Source organism: Orcinus orca, chromosome 10 (assembly GCF_937001465.1).
Source record: "Orcinus orca chromosome 10, mOrcOrc1.1, whole genome shotgun sequence".
NCBI classification, from domain to species: domain Eukaryota; kingdom Metazoa; phylum Chordata; class Mammalia; order Artiodactyla; family Delphinidae; genus Orcinus; species Orcinus orca.
The window spans coordinates 82,755,438-82,780,643 of NC_064568.1; the positions used below are offsets into that span (position 1 = coordinate 82,755,438).

Consider the following 25,206-nt stretch of genomic DNA (forward strand, 5'->3'; position numbering starts at 1 on the left):
ATATATTTTTTAATTTTTTATTTTGGCTGCGCTGGGTCTTTGTTGCGGCATGTGGGCTCTTTGTTGAGGCGCATGGGCTTCTCTAGTTACAGCACACAGGCTTCTCTAGTTGTGGTGTGCAGGCTCAATAGTTGTGGTGCGCTGGCTTAGTTATCCCATGGCACGTGGTATCTTAGTTCCCGGACCAGGGATCGAACCCATATCCCCTGCATTGGAAGGCGGATTCTTTTTTTTTTTTTTTAATTTATTTATTTTTGGCTATGTTGGGTCTTTGTTGCTGCCCGCAGGCTTTCTCTAGTTGTGGTGAGCGGGGTCTAGTCGTTGCAGTGTGCAGGCTTCTCATTGTGGTGGCTTCTCTTGTTGCGGAGCATGGGCTCTAGGCGCGCAGGCTTCAGTAGTTGTGGCTTGCAGGCTCAGTAGTTGTGGCTTGCAGGCTCTAGAGCACAGGCTCAGTAGTTGTGGCACACGGGCTTAGTTGCTCTGCGGCATGTGGGATCTTCCCAGACCAGGGCTCGAACCCGTGTCCCCTGCATTGGCAGGGGGATTCTTAACCACTGCACCACCAGGGAAGTCCCTCTCAGACTTTCAAAATGATACTCGTGTCCCCTTTCCCAGGTCAGTTACCACAGCAGAATTTCTTGGAAGACCTATCCATACACACTGTCTCCAATGTCTCTCCTCTCATTCTTTCTTAAACCCACTCCAGTCAAGCCTTCATCCCCACCTTCTACCCAAACTGCCAAGAGCATCAGTCTCATGGCTTGAAATAAAGTTTATATGCTGATGACTCCCAAATGTGTCTATTCATCAGAGACCTCACTCCAAAACTCCAGACTTGTATACACAGCTATGTACTTGACATCACCTCTTGGGTATCTAACAGATCATTTCAAATTCAGTACGTCCAAAACTGAACATTTTGATCTCCGGTCCTCCAATACCTGTTCTATCCACAGCCTTCACCATCTCAGCTGATGACAATTTAAAAATTGCAGTTAAACTAACACAACATTGTAAAGCACCTATACTCCAATAAAAATTAATTTTAAAAAATTCCAGTTAAGTCAAAAATCCTGGAAACTTCATTGACTCCTTTCTTTATCTCACTCCACTTTCAATCAGACAAGAAATCCTATATTGAGGAATTATCCAGAATCCAACCTCTTCACTTCCACTGCTTCCACTTTGATCTGAGCCGTCCTCATCTCTTACCTGGGTTACAGTAACAGCCTCCTAACTGGTCATCCTAAGTCTACCCCTGCTCCTACAGTCTATTTTCTATACTGCAGTCAGAGTGGGGCCTTTTCTCAGAGGAGTTTTCAAAGCATTCCTTTGCTCAAAGTCCTGCATTGCCTCTCCATTTCTCTCAGAATAAAAGCCAAAGTCCTTACTGTGGCCCACAAGACCCTAGATGACTTGGCCCTCTATTATGTTTCTGATTTTATTGCTCTGCCTATCTGCACAGACCTGTCTTACCCTAGGGCCCTTCTGCTCCTTTTCCCTCTGCCCAACTGACTCTTCCCGCAGAAACCTGCATGGCTCACTCCTTTATTTCCTTGAAGTTTTTGCTCAGTGTTGGTCACCTCCTCAATGAGGCCTCTCCTGATTACCCTTTCAAAATTTTAATCTTCCCTGACCATCCTGGCACCCCTCATTCCCTTTAACCTGCTCTACGTTCTCTTTTTTTCATAATACTTGTCATTTTCTAATAGATCATATAAATTTTAAATTATGTTTACTTTTTATTGTCTGTCCTCCTCCCACACCAGTTCCCACAACAGAATGTAAACTTCACAAAGGCAGGGATCTTTGTTTTGTTCACTCTTCTATCCCAAGCACCTGGAATAGGGAATGGAACATAGTTAATGTCCAATAAGTGATTTTTTACATCTTCTTTAGAGTAGCCCCTGCTCGCTGCAACTGGAGAAAGCCTGCATGCAGCAATGAAGACCCAACCCAGCCAAAAAAGAAAAAAAAATTCTTCTTATCAAAGTGTGTAATATATATGTGTATTATATATATAATATATGAAATTTTGATAGCTTTTCATGAACTGAGCAAAACATGTAACCAAAAACGGAACCTTAACTAGCACAAAAGCTGCCCGAGGGCCCCTTGTAGTCACTGCCCTCCCCCAAGGCTAACTATTATCCTGACTTCTAACAATATATATTAGTTTTACTTGTTTTTGTACTTTATATAAATGGAATTGTACAGTAAGGGTTCTTTTATGTCTGTCTTCTTTTGCTCAACATTGTATTAATGAAATTTATCCACATTGTTGCATGTTATTGTAGTCTGTTCATTCTTACTGCTATATAATAGTAGTCCATTGTGTAAATATAACCCAATTTATTTATCCTGAATGAACAAATTGTTTAAGCTCCAGATCCTTCCTATCCTCCTTGTTGTCGCCAGAGTTGTCGAGAAGATTAAATGAATTAATACACAGAAAGCATCTACCCAGTGTATAGTAGGTGCTCAGTAAAGCTTAGCTATTAATTTTGATATATTCAGATATTTTATTGAACCCACATTGATCTCGTCCTCATCTGAAGTCCTGTACATTTACTGTAGCACTCTTTAGGATGCCAACCTGGCTTTACCATTGGAAAGGGCCAAAATGAGTGGCCCTAGGGGCCTGATCTGTCCTTGGTACATGAAACAAGCTGGGCCAATTCGATTCTTGCTTTCCAGGGAGTAAGGAAATCTGAAATAGTGGCCAATGACTGGGAGTTGCTGGAGTTAATGCATCTGGATCCCTTGGAGGAAAAGTCCAGGAATAGCCTCACCAAAGGCCTGGGAAATCTCAGGCTCCTGCCTTCCCTGGAACTGGCTTTTTAACCCTTTCTGCCATCCAGGGATCCTGTATGCTCAGAATCTGCCCTCAGTACTCTCCTAATACAAGCCCCTTTTCCTTTTATTAGGTAGACTCGGTTGTTGTAGCTTGTCCCCAACAGGACCTCAAGACTCATTTTCACTTAAATTATCAGGCTTTATAGTGTCGTGAATCCTTTGCTTAATTCAGTAACACCAGTTCTTTCATCTCTCCATCCATCCATTCATTCAAGTTTTAAACATTATTGAGGGCTTATGATATGTCAGGCACTGCAGGGTAGATCATATTACTCTCATTTTCAAATGAAAGACTCAGAGAGGATGAATAATCATTGAGGTTACAAAGCTTATAGTCATAGAGAATGTTGGTTCAAGGTAATCCTTGCTCTTCTTCATCATGAGCTTGGATGATATATTTTTTGTCTGTACATGTCTTTTCATCTCACTTAAATTCCTTGAGGGAGATCAAGGCTATCTTATACATCTGGAATCCCCCTTGGTGTACAAAACCACCTGCTGTAGTAGACATACTACAGAATTGTTGATGGATTGCTCATATGGGCAAATCCTTGCTACCCTTCCCTCAAAGATGCTTCACTCCTTCCCAAACCCAGGAAAAAAAAATCCCCCAAACAGTGACCAAGCTGATCTGTTGATCTGAAGGAGGGTAGTTTATTTAAATTAGTTTAGCTCTGGCTCACAATTTTGTGTTCTTTTTCCATGTTGGAGTCATAGAAGCCCCTTCAATCCCACCACATCTCCTTCACCACAAATCAGGGCAACTCAGAGATAGCTTTCTTGGCTGGGGGACCCGTTGGCTTCTCCTGTTCTCTTGCTTTCTCTTCATACATCAGGATCCTGATTGAGATGGAAGAGACACAGGGATCAGGGGACAGTCCTCTCAAGAGAATGAATTTTAGGCTGCTGTGAAAGTCCAGAAAAAGGATGAGGTTTGTTAGGGTGGGAGGAGAAGGAAAAAGGGCAGGAGTGGGAGTACTGGGGGCTATTGGGGACCAGACCACGGATGAGGATAGCACCTTAGAAGGGTCTCTCAAAAGACGGAAGAGAAATGCATGCTGAGTAATGTGTAGAAGGTGAACCTGGGGATGGAGATGGGGGGAGAGAAAACAGGTAAGTATAGGGGAGGTTGGAACTGGACCCTCACATTTTTAGGATGGCAGATCTCTTGCCCAACATCATCCTGAGAAAGTCAGAGTAGCTGAAAGTCTCCCCAGGGCCACTGGATACCTCCCTGATTAATTTCTTTAGCTCCAGGTGGGTCTTGGGGACCTCAAGTTTCTCCAGCATTCGCTTCAGGGACATGATATCTAGAGGCAGAGGATGGAGGTAAGAAGAGGGGGAGCCTCTCTCACTCTGTTGCCTCTACCTCCTCATTCCCATTCCCCTTCCTACCCTGGTCGATGGGCCCTCTCCCGAACCATTGGGAATGGAGCACTGTGGGAAAGACCTCCCTCTTCCTAGATCTGCACACTCCCCGAAGATCACCCTTTTCTCACCGATATCTCCGTTTCCATTCAGGTCAAACTCCATGTATTTTTCTGGGTGAGGGGAGAAAGCAGAGAGGGTAAGCACTGGCTGGAGGGTCCCAGGCAGGGGCAGGGTAGGGACTGACCGAGCGCTAGGTAGGGGGGGAAGATGAAGAAGAGGTGGGGCAGGTAGAGGAAGTGTGAAGGTTGGGAGGCTGAGGGCCCTGGTACGGTGTAGGGAACTGGAGGGGCTCCTGAGAGGGGCAGGCCAGGGAAAGGGACTATAACCAGGATGGCGATAGAGGCAGCCTTCCTTCTTCCCACCCCAAAAGTCAACTTCGTTTCTGCCGTCTGCTCTCTTCCTGGGGAAATCCTACCCTCCTCACCCACTTCTCCACCCCTATAGTTTTCCCCTCACTCTTGAAGGCTTCCAGTTTGGAGGGCAGGTCCTCGTCACTGCTATATTTGGGATCATCCAGGAATTGCTGTGGGGGAAAGCAAGAACCTGGGTAAGCCCTCCTGGACGCCCCCCCACCCGGCCCCGCCCCTTAGTTCTTCCTTTTACCTTGTTGATTTCACTGAGTCTCTCTTCTTGCTGGGCCTTCAGCAGCCCAAAGGCTTTTCCTCCTGAAGGGGCGCAAAGGTTAATGTAGCCTCACTGCCCGCTTCCTCTCCTCACCCCCAAGCCCAGCCTGAAGCCATCACAATTCTGCCTTCATGGGCCAGATTCCCAGCCCACAGCCCAGGACTGTGCACGTTCTTTCTCCCGTTTTAGGGTCCTGCCTATTCCACCTTCCCTACCCTGTAAATCCCTGGTTTGGCTCATAGCTCAGCAGATGCTGGAGGAGACAGACCAGGCTGGGCGCCTCTCTGTCTGCCAGCTGTCCTCTCCCACCAGCTTCCTGGAGGCCTCCCTCCCAAACTTCCCCTTTCCCCTCATTTCCTCCTCCTCTGAGTTCCAGGCCTCACTTCCCCATCAGCTTCTGCTGACACTAGCACCCAGGAAGAAGGGGGAGCTGGGTGTAGAAAAGAGATGCGAAAACAACGTTCTCCTTAATTCCTCTTAAGGGGAGCCCAGTGTGGGTGTGAAAGAAATATTTCGATAAGCCACCAAAGGAGTGGGGGAAGGTCAGTAAGACCCAGGGGGCATTTATTCTCAGGAACAAAGAATCTCTGAACAGGTCTGGAGGTTCAGGTGACTGAGGCCCAGGTTTCACAAGTCTGGACATGCCGGTTTGGATAGGGAGCTGAGGAAAGGCTGACTGAATTTTTCTGCACTGTGGATGGGAGAAGAACCTGAAGTTGCTGGCAGATCTGGGAGGGTGGCAAGATGGGTGCAGGGTCTGGAAAGGGAGAGGTACTTCACTTCCCACCTGTCAGCTCCAGAGAGGCACTTGGAAATATGAAAGTGTCTGACAAAGCAGTCTTTGTTTGCTTTAGGGTGTGCAATGTAATCCCCTCCTCTTATCTCCTTTGGAATTTTCAGTAAAATCTACAGAGCTCCGGCATTTGAGAATTTCAGTAGATTCTCTGGGGGAATTCCCTGGTGGTCCAGTGGTTAGGACTGTGGGGCTATCACTGCCGAGGGCCCGGGTTCAGTCCCTGGTGGGGGAACTAAAATCCCACAAGCTGCATGACACGGCCAAAAAAAAAAAAAGGAGATTCTTTGCAGGCCAGTGGTGCTGAGAGAGATAGCAGTGGTGGATACAAGAGCCAGGGGGTGAGGCCAACATTAGGGGTGGGACACTGCTGGTCACTGTGGGCTCAACAGAGTGGGGAGTAGCCTCTGATAAATGTCTTCCCTAGGCACACTCTTTATCCCCTTTGCTGTTCTTTTTGGCTAGTGGCTTCTAGGGGAGGCCAGGACAGTGCGTCCCCCTCACTGAGACACTTTTGTCTAAGCTCCCTGCCCCAAGTTCCATCCACTCTGCCCCAGCACTGATGAGCACACCTTTCCTTCTCTCCCCCGCCCCCCCAACCTATTTCCCCTTCTGCAGCTGGGAGTTTTCATTTCTCACTGCCCTCTCCCTGACCCACATGACTGGGGGAGATGCTGATGGGGACTCTGGCCTCTTGAGTTCCCTTTATCACAGCTTCCTCTCCCCCTGAGGAGAAAGCTGCAACCCTGCCCTCCCAATGGTCTTGGTGCCTAGTGGAGGGAATCTATTTTTTTATTCATACATTCATTCAACAAATATTTATTGAGTGCTTACTATATGCCAGGCACCTTTCTAGGGCCAATGAACCAAATAAGTGTAAAATCTTGTCCTCGTGGACAATCTAATTGGGGGAGACAGACAATAAAAATAAACAAGTATATTAAAGGTGGTAGGTGCTTATGGAGAACAAAATAGGGAAGGAGATAGGAAGGGCTGCGCAGACTGCAGATTTAAATAGGGTGCTTAGGGAGGCTTCTCTGCGAAAGTGATATTTGAGCAAAGATTTCAAGGTGAGGAAACAAGCCACGTGGATATATTGGAGGGGAGCATTTCAAGCAGAGGGAACAGCAAACGCAAAGTCCTAAGGTGAGGATGTGTCTGGATGTCTGTCCACTCTCCAGGGGAGCTCCTGGTTAGAATTAGGTCCCCTGTGTACCTACATGAAGAAAATACACTGGCCAGAAAGCTTGTCTGTGTGTGTGTGGGGGGGGGCCTGGAGGTCTTCTGTTTGCCCCTCCATTTTCCCTCTCCCACTCTGTCCTCTGCCCCAGGAGACTAACTGTACAGACTATATCAAGGGCACCTCTGGCTTCTAGCTGTCTTGGCTGATGGGGAGTGTGGCAGGAGAACAACAGGAGGGAGCACATTAAGTTAAAGGTATTCATTCCTCTGACTCCCTTCCCACAAGGTCACCTCAGGCTGGCTGACACCTCCATCTATGGGCAATGCTCCTCTCCAGGCAACCTGCTCTACATGATGCTGTCCTTTTCCAGGTTTCAGAAGCCCAGGGAATAACTTTCAGGTGGTCTGTGAATTTGGAAAAGAAAAAGTACATCCTCTTCTCACATCCGACATTACACGTGTTGCCTTGTCAAAGACCACTTCACAGTTTAAAGTTCTTACTCAAGCCAACAACATCTTTTGCACTGATACATCTTTTTTAAAGTCTAACTTCAACTTGCCTGTATTTCTTTTTTTAATATTTATTTACTTATTTGGCTATGCCGGGTCTTAGTTGTGGCGTGCGGGATCTTTCGTTGCTGCATGTGGGGTCTAGTTCCCTGACCAGGGATGGAACCCGGGCCCCCTGCACTGGGAGCGTGGAGTCTTACCCACTGGACGACCAGGGAAGTCCCAACTTGCCTCTCTTTTAAATCTCTTGTCTTTTAATGCGGTAATAAGTACATGGTTTTTTCTATCCCAATATTTTATTAATATTTTGATAACTGGAACTCAATGTAATTGTTTTACTTTGTTATATATTTTTTATTTTACACTTTACCAGAATGCTGAAGAGATCTGTGGCACAAAATGAGTAAAAACCACTGCTGTAATTTCTCCTCCCCTCATCCCTTTGGACCGGGGTTGCAATAAGCCTTGTGATTCCCCTATACCTGACCTGCACCTTGGTAAATAAACTATCTCTGGGCACTTCTCTGGTGGTCCAGTGGCTAAGACTCTGCGCTCCCAATGCAGGGGGCCTGGGTTCCATCCCTGGTCAGGGAACTAGATCCCACATGCAGCAACTAAGAGTTGGCATGCCACAACTAAAGATCCCGCATGCCGCAGCTAAAAAAAGATCCTGTGTGCTGCAACTAAAGATCCCGCATGCTTCAACTAAGACCCAGCCCAGCCAAATTAAAACAACAAAACAAAACTATTTCCTCAAATGAACCAAATTTGAGAACCTGAATGATACAGTGTACATGTGTGTATGGAGGGAGTGTGGGGGGCTGGGAAGAAACGGATCTCTGCTGTAGCTCTATTTCTTATTGCAAATGAACAAAAGGGCATCCTGGTGTATGCACCAGACTCAGGGGCTTGGTTAACAAGAGGCTTTCCGGGAGGCAGGAAAACAAGTTAGGATTCTGAGTCTACGAGGTACAGCTCTGGAGAACCATAACCGAGTCACCAACATCGCTTTTGCCAAAGGCTTTTCTTTTCTAAAATGCCTCCTTGTAGGGCTTCGAGGGGAATGTGGCAGCAGTTTATTTCTAAATTTCCCCTCTTGACTCCTGTAAAGAGGTTGGAAACACACACACATAGACACACGCACGCACGCGCGTGCTACATTTTCAGTGAAGCTAGGAGATACAGAGTACCTACAAACTCCGATTTATGTGTCCGTGTGACCAAATTCCCCGCTGAGCAGGCATTCCCCAAGAGTGCCTCTGAGAAGAGCAGGGGACTAGCGAGGGTCCCGGTAACTGCTAAAAAAAAAAAAAAAAAAAGAAAAGCAAATATTCCTTCCTAGGAGGAAAGGCCTCACCCCTGGAGGGAAAAGCTGAGGGCAGTGCTGACTGAACAGATTCAAATACCCGTAAAGGTGGAGAGAGAATGTTTTAAAGCAGCCAAAGGGACCCAGATGTGGCAGCAAAATTCTCCTAATATTAAGTGCACCACCTTAGGTGCACTCGGGAGGTGGCAGCCTGTGAGGTCTCCTGTGAAATAAAGAAGCCTAAGGTTGGGGGTAAATGCTTACTTAACTGGGAGAGGTTCTCAGAGGCCAAGGAGGTAGTGGCTACACAGAGGTGCCAAATTTAAGGAAATAATCCATTGTGATGGCAAAAGAGGAGGAGTCCTTGTACTTGTAAGTCTGGAAAGCCATTCTGACCCCCCACCAAACTTCCTCCTGTTAACAGTTTAGAAAAATCTATCTCATTTAAATATGAGTGGGACTTCCCCAGTGGCGCAGTGGATAGGACTCTGCGCTCCCAATGCAGGGGGCCGGATTCGATCCCTGGTCAGGGAACTAGATCCCACATGCATACCGCAACTAAGAGTTTGCATGCCACAACTAAGGAGCCCACGAGCCGCAACTGAGCCCGCCTGCCGTACCTAAGGAGCTCACGTGCCTCAACTACGACCTGGTGCAACCAAATAAATAAATAAATACTAAAAAAAAAACCCAAACTGATAAGCTTTAAAAAAAAAATGAGTAACAAAAAGAAATGACCAGGAATTCCCTGGTGGCGCAGTGGTTAAGAATCCACCTGCCAATGCAGGGGACACAGGTTCGAGCCCTGGTCCGGGAAGATCCCACATGCCGCGGAGCAGCTGGGCCCGTGAGCCATGGCCACTGAGCCTGCGCGTCCGGAGCCTGTGCTCCACAACGGGAGAGGCCACAACAGTGAGAGGCCCGCATACCCCCCAAAAAATAATAATAATAAAATAAAATAAAAAATAAAGATGGTGAGACAATAAATAGAGCTGTGGACAGAGATATATGAGAGATAAGGAGAGAGGTAAGGGAAAGAGAGATCAGGGAAGATGAAGATAGGATGTCTAGCACATGGAAGGCACTCAGTAAAGGCATAGTTGAATAGATGGATGAGCCCTGATGCTCAGATAGGGAGACGTGGAATGAATATTGAGAGGAAACCCACTGTCCATCGGAGAAGCAATTGTCCTAGTTTCATCCTGAGATGATGAGGGCCTTAACTAGCAGTGAGAATCAAAAGGCAGAGAAAGATACTTATATATCTCGGAGGCAGAATGGATAGCACTTGGGGTTTTTTTGGTTGGGGGAATGGAGGGAGAAGGCAGAATAGGATAAGTCCCAGGATTTTGCTTTGAGTGACTGGGTAGATTGTTTCCATTCACTGGGGTGGGGAATATAGAAGGCTGACCCGGTTTGGGTAGACACTGATGATTTTGAAATGCCTGGGGTACATTTTGGGGAAGATGTCTAGAGGGAAGTTAGATAATCTGGACTCAGATCTCAGAAAGAGGCCTGAGGTAAAGGTACAAATTGAGATGGAGATATAGACTGGGGACTCGACAGAGACTAGCAGTAGTTAAAACTGTGGCTCTGGATTTCCCTGGTGGTGAAGTGGTTAAGAATCCATCTGCCAATGCAGGGGACACGGGTTCAAGCCCTGGTCCGGGAAGATCCCACATGCTGTGGAGCAAATAAGCCCGTGTGCCACAACTACTGAGCCTGCACTCTAAAGCCTGCGAGTCACAACTACTGAGCCCGCGTGCCACAGCTACTGAAACCTGCGCGCATAGAGCTGGTGCTCCGCAACAAGAGAGGCCACCTCAATGAAGAGTAGCCCCCGCTCACCGCAACTAGTGAAAGCCCGCACAGCAACGAAGACCCAACGCGGCCAAAAATAAATAAATACATACATACATAAATGTATTTATTAAAAAAAAAATGTGGCTATGACAGAATTGCCTAGGTAAGCCCATAGTAGATGCTCAGTTGAATGAAGGTAAGAGAAACATCCCAAAAGTCTTCCAATAGGAGAATGGTGTGAAAGCACATGTGGAGGGTACAGGAGTTGGGAGGGACTCAGGTCTGATTGCTTTTATGTCCCTGTGAAAGAAGAGGTAAAATGGAGAAAAGATCCAAGGTATAGGTCATGCAGAGTCAAGATGATGGATGGAGTGGACAAGGTGAAGGAACTGTGAAATCAGTGCATAGAAAAGTAATTTGAAAATTGTGTGCAAGAATGTTCATAGGAGATGTACTCATAATATCAAACCAATAGAAATAATCCAATTGTACATCATCAGGTGAATGGATAAACAAACTGTGGGACATCCATATAATGAAATCCCACTCAGCAACAAAAAGGAACAAGCCTCTGATACCTGGAACAACATAGATGAATTTCACAGACATTATGCAGAATGCAGGAAGCCAGATACAGTAGTGTATACTCTAGGATTCCATTTGTATGAAGTTCAAGAACAGATTAAACTAATCTATAGGGGTATAAATCAGTAGTTGCTCCTGGGAGGGGAAGGGGATTGACCAAAGAGGGGCATAGGAGAGTTTCCTGGGGTGGTGGAAATGATTTGTATCTCAATTGCAGTGCTGTTTACATGGGTGTATATATTTGCCAGAGGTCATCAAACTGTACACTTAAGATCTATGTACTTTACTATATATATATATATATTTACATCTGTATATAATGTCATATACATGGACATTAAATCTTCCAGAGAGATGGCAGAGATTGAAATAGAGAGGAAGCTGGAGAGTCGGGCGTCTGCTCTTGGTGAATGTGAGGGAGTTGGACAGTGACAGCAAGAAGGAGAGGCCAAAGGAGGTGGGGTGAACCTCAGAGAAGTCATGGTCAGAGGTTGAAAGTATATCCTGAGAACCATTAATTAGTTGAAAAATATTTATAAGGACTCAGCTGGAGGAGAAGTCACCCAAGTCTCACCCTTGCCAACACGTAGAGGAGGAAACACCAGGTGAGATGGGATCACTTGTGCTGGGATTCCAGAATCCCTTCTGTTTTTTTCACTTCTTTTCCTGCTCTAAGCTCTAAGTTGGGAGTTTGTTGGCCCTGACCACCCTCAAGGCAGCCCACAGCTGGATGTTAAAGCAATCAGACCAGAGACGTGTGTACATCCATTTCACAACTTTCCTACTTGTTGCCTTTCTTCTTGAGTACCTGGTAAAAGTTTCTTTTGAAAAGTTACATCCTTGAGTTTGCTGAGCTTATTAGCACAGCAGTTCCCATCCCACAGGTTAAAGTGCCCTAGAGGGTCTCAGATTTATTGAAAGGGTCCTTGAATCCACACATACACCAGGGTTTATTCTAGATGGACTTTAAGAAAAGCCAAGTACTGTCTTCATAATCCACAACAGTTTTGGATACTGGAAATCTTAGGTGGACAAAAGAGGTTGAAAGAGCAAAGCACCTTTGAGTTCAGGCCCAGCTATAATCTCGGTCATTCTAGCTCAGGACTGGGGAGGAGTTAAAGGCTAACATACACTGACCCTCCGCTACAGTGGAGTCTGAAAACTGACAGATGCTACTCCCATTTTACAGTAAGTAGGGGAACCATGATTCCTATTTATGTTGACTTGGCTTCTAAGCTGCATTGCCCTGGGACATGGAGTAGTGCCATGTGATTAATTATATGCCCTGTGAAATACAGAGTTTTATCCTCAGGCCAGTTGCCCATTCCAGCCCCTCACCCCCACTCCACTGGTGGTGATCTTCCCTCCCTCCCCAAACCATGGGGTTCCCACAGTTGAGTACAAGAGACAATTTGCTCCACATTGACCCTTTGGGGATGGGGATGGGGCGTTGATAGGACAAGGCAAGGTAAGGGACAGGGCAGAAGCTGGAATTAAGGCCCAGTTGAGAAAAGCCACATATTGGTGCCTCAGGCCTCCCCCTTCTCTGTGACCACCAGGGGGCAGCCCTTGCTTTGCCATGGCACCTCATTTCCACAGCCTCTGGTTAGATGGCCCTGAGGAGGCAGCCACTCCACTAAAAGAGAGTGGCTGAGTCACTCCTTCCCAGATTGTGAGGTACCGTGCTTGTCTAGGTGGTTCAGAGAGGTTCAATAATTTGTTCAAGATTATGTAACTAGTTTGTAGGGGAGCTGATCATAGCCTGACTTCAAGCCAGCATTCTTTTTTTTTTTTTTTTTTTTGCGGTTCGCGGGCCTCTCACTGTTGCGGAGCACAGGCTCCGGACGCGCAGGCTCAGCGGCCATGGCTCATGGGCCCAGCCGCTCCACGGCATGTGGGATCTTCCCGGACCAGGGCACGAACCTGTGTCCCCTGCATCGGCAGACTCTCAACCACTGTGCCACCAGGGAAGCCCCGAGCCAGCATTCTTAACCATAAAATTACTACTTCTCCAAAAATGCTCCAAATCACTGCAGTGGAGATTAGGACTGCACAATCTATGGATGTATTGTGAAACAGCGAGAAACTCGGCCAGAAAGAAAGAATATGTACTGATATAAAAGGAGCCAGAGGGAAAATGTGTGGCGAGGGCTGGGCAGGCTTCACCCAGCATATTACACATCATCCTCTTTTCTCTGTGCTGTGTTATCTCATGTAGGTGTGTAATACATGTACAAGAGTGTGTTGTATACTCTTGTACTAATCCCTGCATAACCTTGGAGTTATGTGTAACATAATGTGTATTTCATTTGGGTTTGTCAAAATGCATTTCACGTAATGGGGGCACTTTGTGATTTCTCAATAAATGTTAGCTAAATAATGAAAAAAATAAAAAGTGAGTGAATTGACCAGTGGGTGATAAATCTGTGCAGAACACACCTGGTAAAGCAGACCTCTGCAAGAGGTGTATTCCTTTAATGGGGATCTGAATGTGAATGCATCCAAACTTCCCCATCAGCGGCACTCACTCTGCCAATGCACCCAAGTCAACACATCCTAAGTGAAACAGACAAAGTCCCTGGCAACTCCCTGTCGCCACGACCAATCAGCTGACTTCTGCTAATCTTCTCATTTATAGAATTTCTAGAGCAGCCCTGGGGGAGGGCCGGACTCGAAGGAAGGGAATGGATAGGGTGGACCTGGGCGCTATTGAGCCAAGGGGAGGGGAAGTAGGTTAGCTCTGAGCCCAGAAAAGGCTCTTGGAGGCTGATTCTTGGTAAAGGGTTGGTCTTCTTGAACCTCACAAGATAGGGGAACCACATCCTGGTCTCACCTATCCACCCACCCTAGCATGACCGGCCATCTAAGCCCCCCCTCCCCCTCAAGCACTTAGGCAACAGGCGCACACGCTGCCCCCACCTCCTAGTGACCCAGATATCCCCGTCAGCAGCATCCTCTTTCCTCAGGGAGGCATGCGTCTGATGCCCCAGGCCCTGGGGTGTTGAGGTCCTTTGTAAGTGATGTGTCAGTCCTGTGTGTCACAGGAAGCTCCCCACCCCCATCCAGTGACCAAAGTCCTGGTCAGAGCTAGTGGGTCCTTTTCCTCCACCCAGACCTCACTGCTCATGTCCCCCTCGTCAACAGGAACACCCTTCGACATGGCCCGGATGCTGTTCCTCATCTTCATCACGGTCCATCCAGGTGACAGGGGTTTCTCCCAGGACCCTGAGGGGTGTGGGGATGGGAGGATGGAGGATGGGGGAGGCTGGACATAGATGTCCCGGGGGAGCAGGTTGGGTGGGGGCTGAAAGCAGGGCATCCCTCAATAAAGCTGATACCCAGTGGGCTTCCCCACTTCGCAGTTCCCTCCATGTCACCCGCTGGGAAGGTCATTCCCCAGCTTCCATCCTAGAACTCTTCCTTCCCAGCCACGTTCCTAACAAGATAAAGTTTAAAGAACCAGTAAAAAAGGGCTTGAAGGAAGGAAGGGCTTGAAGGAAGGGGTCAAATCTTTTTAAGGGGTCAGTTTTAATTCGATGAGTTTAATAAACTTATTAAACAAGGCTTATTATCTAGGGTCTAGATATAATTAGGAGTTTAGGAGATCTAATTAAATCTAAGTTAAGTTTCTTAATGAAACTGATTTTAATTGTCAGACATATTCATTGACTAAATTCAGTGTGGATTCCAGACCAGCATCAGCGTCAGCGGGGACCTAGGGCAAATTCTCAGGACCCACTCCAGACCCACTGAATAAAAAATTCTGGGAGTGGGGCCTGGGAATCTGTTTTAACAAGCACTCCAGGTGATTCCAATGTGCTCTCAAGTTTGAGAATCACTGAAATAGAAGACTGATTGGTAAATTTCATTAACTAGAGAATTTAATCACAATTTTAATAATTGGTTTAATTCATCATTTTAGATAAGTTAAATAGGGATCCCAAGCAATTATAGCCATATCTTCACCTGGAGATTTAATTAGTTAATGCTCTTTTTTTTTTTTTTTTTTTTTTTGCCGTACGTGGGCCTCTCACTGTTGTGGCCTCTTCCGCTGCGGAGCACAGGCTCCGGACGCGCAGGCTCAGCGGCCATGGCTCACGGGCCCAGCCTCTCCACGGCATGTGGGATCTTCCCGGACCGGGGCACGAACCCGTGTCCCCTGCATCGGCAGGCGGACTCTCAACCACTGTGCCACCAGGGAAGCCCTAGTTAATGCTCTTTAACAACAACAACAACAAAAAAAAAAACAAAGTAGCAAGGATGGTATGCAACAGAATGCTATTAGTACTAAGATAATACCTGGAATAATATAATTAATGGTATTAGTTAACTAGGCAGCCACATTCATGAATGAGCTTCACTTTCACTGTGACAAGTTAAATTTCAGCAAAATGTTACTAGTGAATGGAACTGGAGAATGATGGGAGAGGGTGAGGGTGAGAGTTGGTATGGGAAAGAATTTGAAAAACAATTTAATAAGCAATGTTAAGAAATTAGATTGGTAAAGAGGAAAGGCTTAATGAGACATCTAGAGTGCTCGTCCCTCTGGGCCCTCTGTGGGTGGGGCACAGCAGGGATCGTCTACTGCAAGCTCTCTTGTCTTTTGTCTTTGGAGTAATTGGGGAGGCGTTTCTCTGGGTCTTCTCTCTGCCCCCAGGATCCTGTGCTCTCTGGGTGTCCCAGCCCCCTGAGATCCGTACCCAGGAGGGCACCCCTGCCTTCCTGCCCTGTTCCTTCAATGCCAGCCAAGGGAAATTGGCCATTGGTTCTGTCACGTGGTACCAGGACAAAGTGGCCCCAGGGAAGGAGGTGAGGAATGAGACCGCAGAGTTCAGGGGCCGCCTGGCCCCTCTTCCGTCTTCCCGTTTCCTCTGTGACCACCAGGCTGAGCTGCACATCTGGGACACCCGAGCCCGTGACGCCGGAGTCTACGTGTGCAGGGTGGAGGTGCTGGGCCTGGGTGTCGGAACAGGGAACGGGACTCTGCTGGTGGTGGAGAAAGGTGAGGTGCTGGGAAGCTGTGCCTCCTTGGCCGGAGGCCCCACTCTCCCTGGTAGTCAAGAGTCCTTCCCTGAGGCCCACTGTCCTCCCTAAGCCTGTGCACGCTTCTTCCCAGGGCCTCCTTTCCTAAGCCCTTCTCCCCCTCGCCATCCCCACCCACATGCAGGACCTCCTCAGCTAGCTGCCGGCACAGTCTTCCTCCTTCGGGCTGGGTTCTATGCCTTCAGCTTTCTCTCAGTGGCCATGGGCAGCACCATCTATTACCAGGGCAAACGTGAGTAGTGGAGCCGGGACAATGGGCGCAGAGGTGGGAGGGGCACTGAGAGGGCTGGAGCAGGTGGAGACAGAGACCACGAAGAGAAGCAGGCTGCTACTGAGCTACTCCTGTGGCCTCTCCACCAGGCCACTGTCACATGGGAACACACTGCCACTCCTTGGATGGCCTCTGATGAGTGATTTCAGACCCCAGTGACCCCAAGTTCTTCAAGATACCCCCCAATAAATCCCTCTCTGCCCCACCATTAACTCCTTTTGTGTATTTCTTGCTCTAGATGACCCAATGTGCCCTGTTCTGGGTTCTCCCAACTCTTACTCTGCCTTCTACCAAGTCTGGTCTGGAAAGGTCCAAGGAGGGAGCTTCCCAGGACTGTGCCTAGAGTCCCCTCCCACCATCATCCTGAGACTCAACACACCTCCTTCTCCCCCGCAGGAGGCTAAGGCCCTTTGTCCTGAGAAAAGTGGACTATCAGACATGATTAGTTCTACTTCTCAATGGCCCACAGACAAATGCTCTTTTCTGGCCTTCAGGGGAGCCTGGGTCCCTAAACACCCTTCTTCACCCAGTGGATCCCTGGTGGGTAAGAATGGGTGGGAGGGTAAGTTGCTTAGGTCTTGATGGTGGCCCTGTTGAGCTGGGGCTTGAGGTAGATGGAGAAGCCTGAGACACAGAGGGTGGCGAGACCATGGTTTTTACTGGGTCTTTACTGGTCTTTACAGCATGGCCCTGACCACCCGCCTGGGTTGGACGAGGCATCTGGGGGTGCTCAGACGGGTTTGTTCTTGGCAATGCAGGCGTAGTCCGTGCTGGGGTCCTCCTTGCTGCCTTCCCTTTCTTGGTTGCCGAGGTCAGGTCCCTCCCGTTCAGGCAGCCTCAGCAGGGACGCATAGTGGAGCTCCTGTTGCGAGAGCTGGGCCTGGGGCCGGGACAGAGGGTGCTGACAGGAGGTCCCCAGGAGCCTCCCTGCCCTGACGCTGCCCTCTGAGTTCTCACTGCTCCCCTGCCCCACTTTCTTACCTCATTGCCTCTATTTGCGCGCTCTCTCCCTCGCTCTGTGTCTCCCTCTCTTGTCCTTCTCCCTTCGTGTCTCCCTTACTCTCTCACTCTCCCCCTCTAGCACTCTTAATCTCCTTCTCTTACTTTTTCTCTTGATTTCTCTCATTTTCCCTGTGTCTCTCTCATTCTCTGTCTGATTTTTGCCTCTCACTTTTGTCCCTCTCTCCCTCATTTCTTCCTCTCTCTCCTTTCTGTCTTATTTCTTCTTTCCATCTCTACCCCTTTCCTTTCCTCTCTTCTTCTCAGCCCTTACTTCCCTCTTTCTGCTTCTCTCTTACTTCCTCTGTCTCTCTGTCTCTCCGGCTCGTTTCTCCCTCTTCTCCTGCCCCCCGACCTCAGCCCCCACTTGTTGCCCCATCACGCACTTCCCTGCCCCAGACTCACCCAGCTCCTCTCCAGCCTCCTCACTGGAAGAAAAGAAGAAGCTCGGCTTGGCCCTTGTCTCCCTTGTGCCACCCCCAGCCCTCCTCGCCCACTCTCCCCACCCCCAGCAGGTGTTTCCTCACTTGCCAACCTCCCTGTGGTTCCCACAGCCAAAAGCCAAGGTCCCTCTCTTCGGACACTCTCCCCTCCCCTCTCCACCCCACAACTTCTACCCCCTTCCTCAGGCAGGATGGGCGAGTCAGGGTTGATGGGGGCGTCTGGGAGCACAGGAGGAAAGGGTGTGTGGGGGACGGCACAGGGTGTTGCCCGGGGGTGAGGGGTGAGGGGGTAAGAGGGAGGTGAGGGTGGGGTTCACCTCTCCCACGGAGCCGACACAGGCAGACGGACAGAATGACCATGACGAGGAACAGAAGCACCCCCAGCCCTAGGCCCCCATATAGGTAAGGGCGTATGTCTGCAGGGAAAAGGGGTGAGTGTCAGAGAGCCCGTTTCTCTCTGCAGCTTACCCCGTCCTCCTTGTTGGTCGGGGATTTCAGCTTCTTTCTCCAACAGTTTTAGAGGCAGAAAACCATCCTTTCAGAGGTTCTTCACCCCAGACTGTGTTCCCTCACCTCCTCCCAGAGGTGGCCATGACTCATCAGTTAACTCGCTCGTCCCCGAGACCACTCGCCCCTCAGAAACCTCCCATCACATTGCTGCCCTCTCTGGGCCTCCCCATGAAGCCCCTTGTCTGCTGCACTGGCTGGCCCCAAGAGACCCTGGCCACCTACCCACGACCCGCGCACACACCGCTTTTTATCCACTGTTCCCTGTGCACCACAACCCTCCCTGAGCGGAGGGTTACCTTACCTTTTGTCTCACAAGTTTTCATTAGGTTGGGGACTGAAGACTAGCCTGCAGGTTGGGAAACCTAGCGCTGCTCTTCCAGGCTAAATGGCCTGGGGTGAGTCACGTGCCCCAAGTTCCTCATCTGTAAAGTCTGGGGCCCCCGTTACAATCGTTTCCCAGGCTGAGGAGCCTTAGCTATGTGCCAACGCTGAACTGGGCTCTTTCTATTCGTCACTGCTAATCCCCATTACAATGTAGGGTATTGTGGTGCCCATTTCCTTGGTGAAGGACCTGAGACTCGAGGCTGGACTCCGACAAGGACGTCCAGCCCAGAAGTGGCAGAGCTGGGGTTCAAGGCCAGCTCTGTCCAGCTCCAGAGCCCACTCTGTTTCTCCGACCCTAGGCTGACCAGCTGGTTCATAGGGGCCTCTCCAGCACTGGATAGTTCTAGTTTCTGGTGAGGGGGCTGAGGCAGGAGCTGGGGTCTGGAGGGTGCGTGGCGACTGGTGGGAAAATAGGGAAGGTGGTGTCCAGCGCCACCTGGCACCTACGGTCGCTCCCTCAGCCCCAGAGCAACTTGGGAAAGGGGGGCCCCCCGCTTGGCTGGGGTGGAGAGCCGCTTCCCTTGGGCAGATACTGCTGGGGCTGAAGGGGGGCATGGAGGAGCGTCTGGGGCCCATAACTTCCCCTCAGGCACTTCCTGCCCTACAACCACTGGTTCCTGTTTGAGGGCAAAGAGGGGGCCGCTGACTTCATCCAGAGCCAGAGGCAGTGACCAGGGTGTGGAAACTGAGACCATCCTGGGTTCAGGAGGAAGGCTGGGACGTGGGGGGGGTGGCAGGTGGGGAGCAGAAGCACAGGTGGAGGAGGGCCTGCGGCGGCCACGATGGGAGTGGCGGCAGAAGTGGATTGTTTGCAGTTCTTTGGGAAGCGGAGACAGAGGCCAGACAGGATCCCCCAGGGCCCAGGGAACCTCAAAGCCATATTCTCCCTTCCTTCATCTTAGACTCACCTCACTCTGGGGGTGACTGTCCCCTCCCTGAGTTTCCTTCATGAGGGTTCCCTGCTCTCGCCCAGCTTACCTAGAGTCTGTGGCCTGCGGTTGGACAGACTCCTGACTGACCGGAGCTGCCTGGGTAAAGTGTTGCCACCTCAGACATTCCTGCCCCTCCTCTGGTTTAACTTCTCCCCCAGCCTGGGTGCCTCCCTAGCATTGTTAGGAGAGGAGGTTAGGCTTTGAGGGTTAGGGTTACAACATCTTTTCCTTTCAGGCTCCTAGGACTATAATTCAGCCTGTGATCCCTGTCAGCTCCAGCCATCCTATTTTTTAAATTTTATTTATTTATTTTTGCGGTACGCGGGCCTCTCACTGTTGTGGCCTCTCCCGTTGCGGAGCACAGGCTCCAGACGCGCGGGTCAGTGGCCATGGCTCACGGGCCTAGCCACTCCGCGGCATGTGGGATCTTCCCGGACCGGGGCACGAACCCGTGTCCCCTGCATCGGCAGGCGGACTCTCAACCACTGCGCCACCAGGGAAGCCCTCCAGCCATCCTATTGATCCCGCAAGTCGTCAGTGATCATATCCCTTCTAGGTGCCTTCCCTGATTCACTTTTCCCAATTACACTGTGTCGCTGAGAGCTCATGATCCTGGTATGTGTGGACACACACTCCAGCTCCCAAGGCAGACTGGGAGTTCCAGTGGATTTGGGTAACTCTCCTGGTATTCTGGGGCTGTATCTAACAGGGCACTTGGCTGACTGATTAACAAACAGGAGAGTCAGAGACAGCCAGACTAGATCGACATGAGCACTGCTGATAGATCTAGGACAGAAAGTTGATGACAAGTTGGTGTTGGGAAAAGAGGTGTGGGCAATCCAGGTGGCCTTCCTGCAGTGAGCAACATTCTGATATTGAGCACAAAAGTAAGGGTGGTAGTCCAAGGACCTAGATGAAGGCCTCATAGTGGCACTGTGATGGAGAGGGAGATAAATGCTGGAGGATGGCACACCTAGTCCTTGAGGAGGGTGAAGACTTGGGAGCTCATGTGGAAGCAAGGACTGAAGAGGAGATCTGGTGCCTGGGCCCATAAGCATTTGCATTTCCTTCTCCAGATTCAGAAATTTTCTGCTACTTCCTTCCCTTCTCCCATCCACAGTGTTCCCATGCAGGACAGTAGGAAAATATTGTTTCAAAATGTTTTATTATTAAAACATTCAAACATAGAAAAAAATTGAAAGGATTGTACAGTGAACCTATCCCTACCACCTAGATTCTACAATTAATATTCTTCTATATATTTGCTTTATCACATATCTATCAATCCATCTCATTTTTTGATACCTTTCAAAGTTGCAAACATCAGTACATTTTACCTCTAAACCCTTTACCATGCTTATCATTGACTCAAGTTCAGTATTTGTTTCCCTATTCTTTTTTGGGGGGAGTGAGGAAGGTAAGATTTACATACCCTCAAATGGACAAATCTGAAGTCAGTACTCAGTTTTTAAACTGTCTTGTGGTTAACGGTATGGAGCCAGACTGCCTGGGTTCAAATCCTGTCTCTGCTACTACTGTGTGACCTTCCACAAGTTCTTTAACTTTTCTGTGCCTCAGTTTCCTCTTAGAGTTTTTTGGGGTTTTTTGAAATAAATTTATTTATTTTATTTATTTATTTTTGGCTGCGTTGGGTCTCCTTTGCTGTGCACGGGCTTTCTCTGGTTGCGGCGAGTGGGGGCTACTCTTCATTGCGGTGCACTGGCTTCTCAATGCGGTGGCTTCTCTTGTCTCAGAGCCCGTGATTCTTAACCACTGCGTCATCAGGGAAGCTCCCCTCTTAAGAGTTTTTATCAGGATTAAAAGCATTATTATAGGACTTCCCTGGAGGTCCAGTGGTTAAGAATCCACGCTTCCACTGCAGGGGGCACGGGTTTGATCCCTGGTTGGGGAACTAAGATCCCGCATGCCACGCCGTGTGGCCAAAAAGAAAGGAAGGAAGGAAGGAAGGAAGGAAGGAAGAAAGAAAGAAAGAAAGAGAGAAAGAAAGAAAAAGAAAGAAAGAAAGAAAGAAGGAAGGAAGGAAGGAAAGAAAGAAAAAGGAAGGAAGAAAGAAAGAGCATTATTATATATAAAGTGTGTAGGTTAGTGGCAGGCACATACCAAATGCTATCTGGATATTAGCTATGTTGTTATTATTATTACCTGAACACACGGAGATATCAAGAAGGGGAAATGATCTGGGACCACCTCCAACTTTCTTGACCTGGTTTTTCCTCCCTTCAACTCCTACTGCTCTGCCGACTACACCATTCATTTGGTCCTTACTGCTTTGTTTTGCTTACTCATTCATCCTTTTTTCCTTTCTTCACTTAACACTTAGTCAGCATCTACTAAATGGATGGAGCCATTCTAGACTGTGAAGCTCTTTGGGGGTGGATGCCTCATTGCTCTCCTGTCTACACTCTGTGTAGCAAGGGAGGTAATGCTCTATTTCCATCCCTCCTCAGTGAGTTAATAGTCAGTGGTGAGGCTGAGGCCCCCTTCAGCTGCCATCACCGTGGACTGGCTTAACTCTGCCTTTCTCACCTAGCTCTGGGGGCTTGGAGGGCGCAAGGGAATGGGAGGAGGAAGTCAGTCCAGTGTGGGGACAGGTTCTTCTTTGGAACCTAGACATCCATCCCTGAAGATTCCAGTTCTGGTCCTCCTATTCCAGCCCTTGACCTCAGGGATATGGATGCAGCCCTCCCTCCAGCACCCACCTCTGGGGTGCAGAAGAATGCAGACCAGGGACTTCCCTGGTGGCACAGTGGTTAAGAATCCACCTGCCAATGCAGGGGACACGGGTTCAATGCCTGGTCCGGGAAGATCCCACATGCTGCAGAGCAGCTAAGCCTGTGTGCCACAACTACTGAGCCTGCGCTCTAGAGCCTGCGAGCCTGCGTACCACAACTACTGAAGCCTGCGTGCCCATTTCCCGTTCTCCGCAACAAGAGAAGCCACTGCAATGAGAAGCCCGTGCACCGCAACGAAGAGTAGCCCCTGCTCGCCGCAACTAGAGAAAGCCTGTGCAGCAAAGAAGACCCAGCGCAGCCAAAATCAATCAATCAATCACTTAATTAATTAAAAAAAAAGAAGAATAATGCAGACCACACTAGCAATCTGGAGTTCTGTGTTCTCATTGCAGCTGCCTGACTTTCTGCAAGCTAGCTTCCCTCTCTGGGCCTCAGTTTCCCTTCCCACTGAGTCAGAAGATCTCTAAGGCCCCCTCCAGCTCTACCCTGAATGCCTGTCTCTTCACCCCAGCTCCCTCCCCAGTTCAGAGAACCCAGGCATCCAGCTGCCCCACCCTAGCTCTGGGTAAACAGGAAGCAGGGTGAGGGGAGCAGGGGTGTTCGGAAAGTCCCAGCCAGGTGTGTGGGTCTACAGGGAGGGGGTGGCCCCACCCCTGAGGTATGAAAGCCCCCCTGCCCTGGCCCTGGCTCAGTCTCAATGGGGGCGCTGGGGCTGGAGTGCCGGGGTAGGCGGCCCCAGGGGAAGGGATGCCTCCTCCTGGCTGTCGCAGGAGCCGCTTCCCTGGTGACCCTCCTGCTGGCTGTGCCTATCACTGTTCTGGCTGTGCTGGCCTTGGTGCCCCAGGAGCAGGGCGGACTGGTGAGTGGCTGCCACAAATCCTCCAAGGGCCTCACCTCTGGCTGTGCCTCTTGCCTCTTCCTGCTCAGCTGGCTTGGCTGTCCCCCAGTGGGGATGTCTCCTCTGTCTCTTTGCTGGTCCTCTTTCCACGTTCCTGTGATGCTGCTGTGCCCTGATGTCACCAAGCCCCTTTCTGGTTGTCTGTATGTCTCTTCTCCTCTTCCCAAGACATACTTGGGCCTCTGTCTCTCTGCCCAAGTACAGATGCCTTACTTGTTCTCCATTCCAGGGAGGTGTGTTTTGAGGCTGGGGCTGGTGGGAGAAACCCCAAGTCGAGCTTGCATCTATGTTGGGAATGGGGGGGGTGGGGTTGGCATCAGCTAAGACTGAACTCTGGGCCCTGTGACCCCACCCACTCAGGTAACAGGGACGGCTGACCCAGGCGCCCAAGCACAGGCCCATCAGCGATTTGGTAAGAGCCGACCACCTCCCCCTCCCCTGCTTCTGCCCCTCAGGGACGCCCAGCTCCCATCCATCAGCATCCCCAGATACTCTCTTCCTCCAGGAATCCAGGTGCCCCATCCCTGGGCCCTGGCGCCTTGTCCTCTCAAGGTGACTACACGTGGGTGGCTGCCCTGCCCCCAACCGTGGACTCTTCGCCCCTTCCAGAGTCCCGGGAGTTGCCGGTGGAGGAGGAGGCAGAAACAGATCTCAGCCCCAGGCTCCCGGCTGCCCACCTCATTGGTAAGGATCTCATAGACCTGAAGAGTCCAAGGGTGCCAGTTCTGCTCGCCCACAGTTAGAGTCCCTTTGCTCTGTTACTGCCGTGCTGGGTAGCCCACCTGCTTCACCGCTGCTATAGTACGCACTCTTCTGCTCGCCCAGCATTCTAGCTTCTCGCTTTCTCCCTCCGCCGGAGGAGTCAAAACCCGGCCTGGATCTCCCCACTACAGCGCTCTGTACCGCACACCCAGGTGCCCTCAGTCCCAACTCGTACTCATTGCAGAGAGAGCGCCATGACCCCGCTCCCCCAGCCCGGCTGGACTCCTGCAGTGGGTTAAAAGCCCCAACTGTCCCTCAGGCCCACCCTCCCAGAAGTCCCAGGCCTGGATCGCTCCTTTCAGGATCGGATTTCCGAGAGCCAACTGGCCCGTTTCTCCGCAGGCGCTTGGACCACGGGGCAGGGGCTAGGCTGGGAGGCGAAGAAAGAAGAGGCGTTTCTGAGGAGCGGGACGCAGTTCTCGGGCGCCGAGGGGCTGGCCCTCCCGCAGGATGGCCTCTATTACCTCTACTGTCACGTCGGCTACCGGGGCCGGGCGCCCCCTCCCGGCGGGGACCCCCTGGACCGCTCCGTCACGCTGCTCAGTCGGCTGTACCGGGCGGGGGGCGCCTATGGATCGGGGAGTCCCGAGCTACTGCTCGAGGGCGCGGAGACCGTGAGCCCGGTCTTGGACCCCGCCCAGAGGCACGAGTACGGGCCTCTCTGGTACACGAGCGTGGGGTTCGGCGGCCTGGTGCAGCTCCGGAGGGGCGAGAGGGTGTACGTCAATATCAGTCACCCCGATATGGTGGACTACAGGAGAGGAAAGACCTTCTTTGGGGCGGTGATGGTGGGGTGAGGGCTACCCACGTCCCTAAAACGACTACTGCATGGTGGGAGTATGTGAACGAATCAGCCTAGATATTGGGGACCCAGACACCAGGGACCCCATGGCCGTGGCGAAAATGGAGAAGACTGTTTGGAAACTGATTTTGAGCCTGGTGAAAATAAAGAAGGTAAAGCTTTAGTGCTGCCGGTACAGATGCTGAGATGCTGACGTGTCTTCATTCAGGGCGGGTACACAAATGTTGGTTAAATAGTCTCTGTATTTTCCTGGTGTCTTGAAACAATTCATAACACCTGGCATGGCCTCTGTTCCCTGGGATGGGGATCTGTGGGTCCC

General features: G+C 50.0%; 4 protein-coding genes and 1 long non-coding RNA gene across 9 annotated transcripts; 2 read left to right on the top strand and 3 right to left on the bottom strand.

Annotated features, from left to right (window-relative positions):
- Positions 1 to 3,490: 3,490 nt before the first annotated feature.
- Positions 3,491 to 5,361, bottom strand: AIF1 (allograft inflammatory factor 1). Its single transcript, XM_004286607.4, has 6 exons — positions 5,127 to 5,361; positions 4,891 to 4,952; positions 4,744 to 4,810; positions 4,356 to 4,397; positions 4,004 to 4,166; positions 3,491 to 3,696 (listed from the first exon to the last, which is right to left on the bottom strand). The coding sequence occupies exons 1-6, from the start codon at positions 5,149 to 5,151 to the stop codon at positions 3,612 to 3,614; spliced, it is 444 nt and encodes a 147-aa protein (XP_004286655.1). The 5' UTR covers positions 5,152 to 5,361; the 3' UTR covers positions 3,491 to 3,611.
- Positions 5,362 to 13,854: 8,493 nt separating this feature from the next.
- Positions 13,855 to 16,609, top strand: NCR3 (natural cytotoxicity triggering receptor 3). The gene is made up of 4 exons (XM_004286608.3): positions 13,855 to 14,291; positions 15,748 to 16,092; positions 16,258 to 16,365; positions 16,494 to 16,609. Exons 1-4 carry the CDS (start codon positions 14,111 to 14,113, stop codon positions 16,538 to 16,540), a joined length of 681 nt encoding a protein of 226 aa, XP_004286656.1. The 5' UTR covers positions 13,855 to 14,110; the 3' UTR covers positions 16,541 to 16,609.
- A 434-nt stretch (positions 16,610 to 17,043) lies between these two features.
- On the bottom strand, positions 17,044 to 18,786 carry LST1 (leukocyte specific transcript 1). The gene is made up of 4 exons (XM_012539415.3): positions 18,658 to 18,786; positions 18,164 to 18,262; positions 17,809 to 17,831; positions 17,044 to 17,284 (listed from the first exon to the last, which is right to left on the bottom strand). Exons 1-4 carry the CDS (start codon positions 18,677 to 18,679, stop codon positions 17,135 to 17,137), a joined length of 294 nt encoding a protein of 97 aa, XP_012394869.1. The 5' UTR covers positions 18,680 to 18,786; the 3' UTR covers positions 17,044 to 17,134.
- Positions 18,787 to 20,818: 2,032 nt separating this feature from the next.
- On the bottom strand, positions 20,819 to 24,346 carry LOC125965566 (uncharacterized). The gene is made up of 2 exons (XR_007479603.1): positions 24,106 to 24,346; positions 20,819 to 23,607 (listed from the first exon to the last, which is right to left on the bottom strand). It is a non-coding gene; the product is annotated as an uncharacterized LOC125965566 (long non-coding RNA).
- On the top strand, positions 23,123 to 25,064 carry LTB (lymphotoxin beta). 5 transcript variants are annotated; one of them, XM_033417940.2, is made up of 4 exons: positions 23,123 to 23,284; positions 23,684 to 23,735; positions 23,829 to 24,007; positions 24,270 to 25,064. In XM_033417940.2, exons 1-4 carry the CDS (start codon positions 23,123 to 23,125, stop codon positions 24,942 to 24,944), a joined length of 1,068 nt encoding a protein of 355 aa, XP_033273831.1. In that variant the 3' UTR covers positions 24,945 to 25,064. The 5 variants fall into 5 exon arrangements, with proteins under 5 accessions (XP_033273831.1, XP_004286657.1, XP_033273832.1 ...); XM_004286609.4 differs by having other exon boundaries at positions 23,933 to 24,007; positions 24,428 to 25,064; XM_033417941.2 differs by lacking the exon at positions 23,684 to 23,735 and having other exon boundaries at positions 23,933 to 24,007.
- The last annotated feature ends 142 nt before the right edge of the window (positions 25,065 to 25,206 follow it).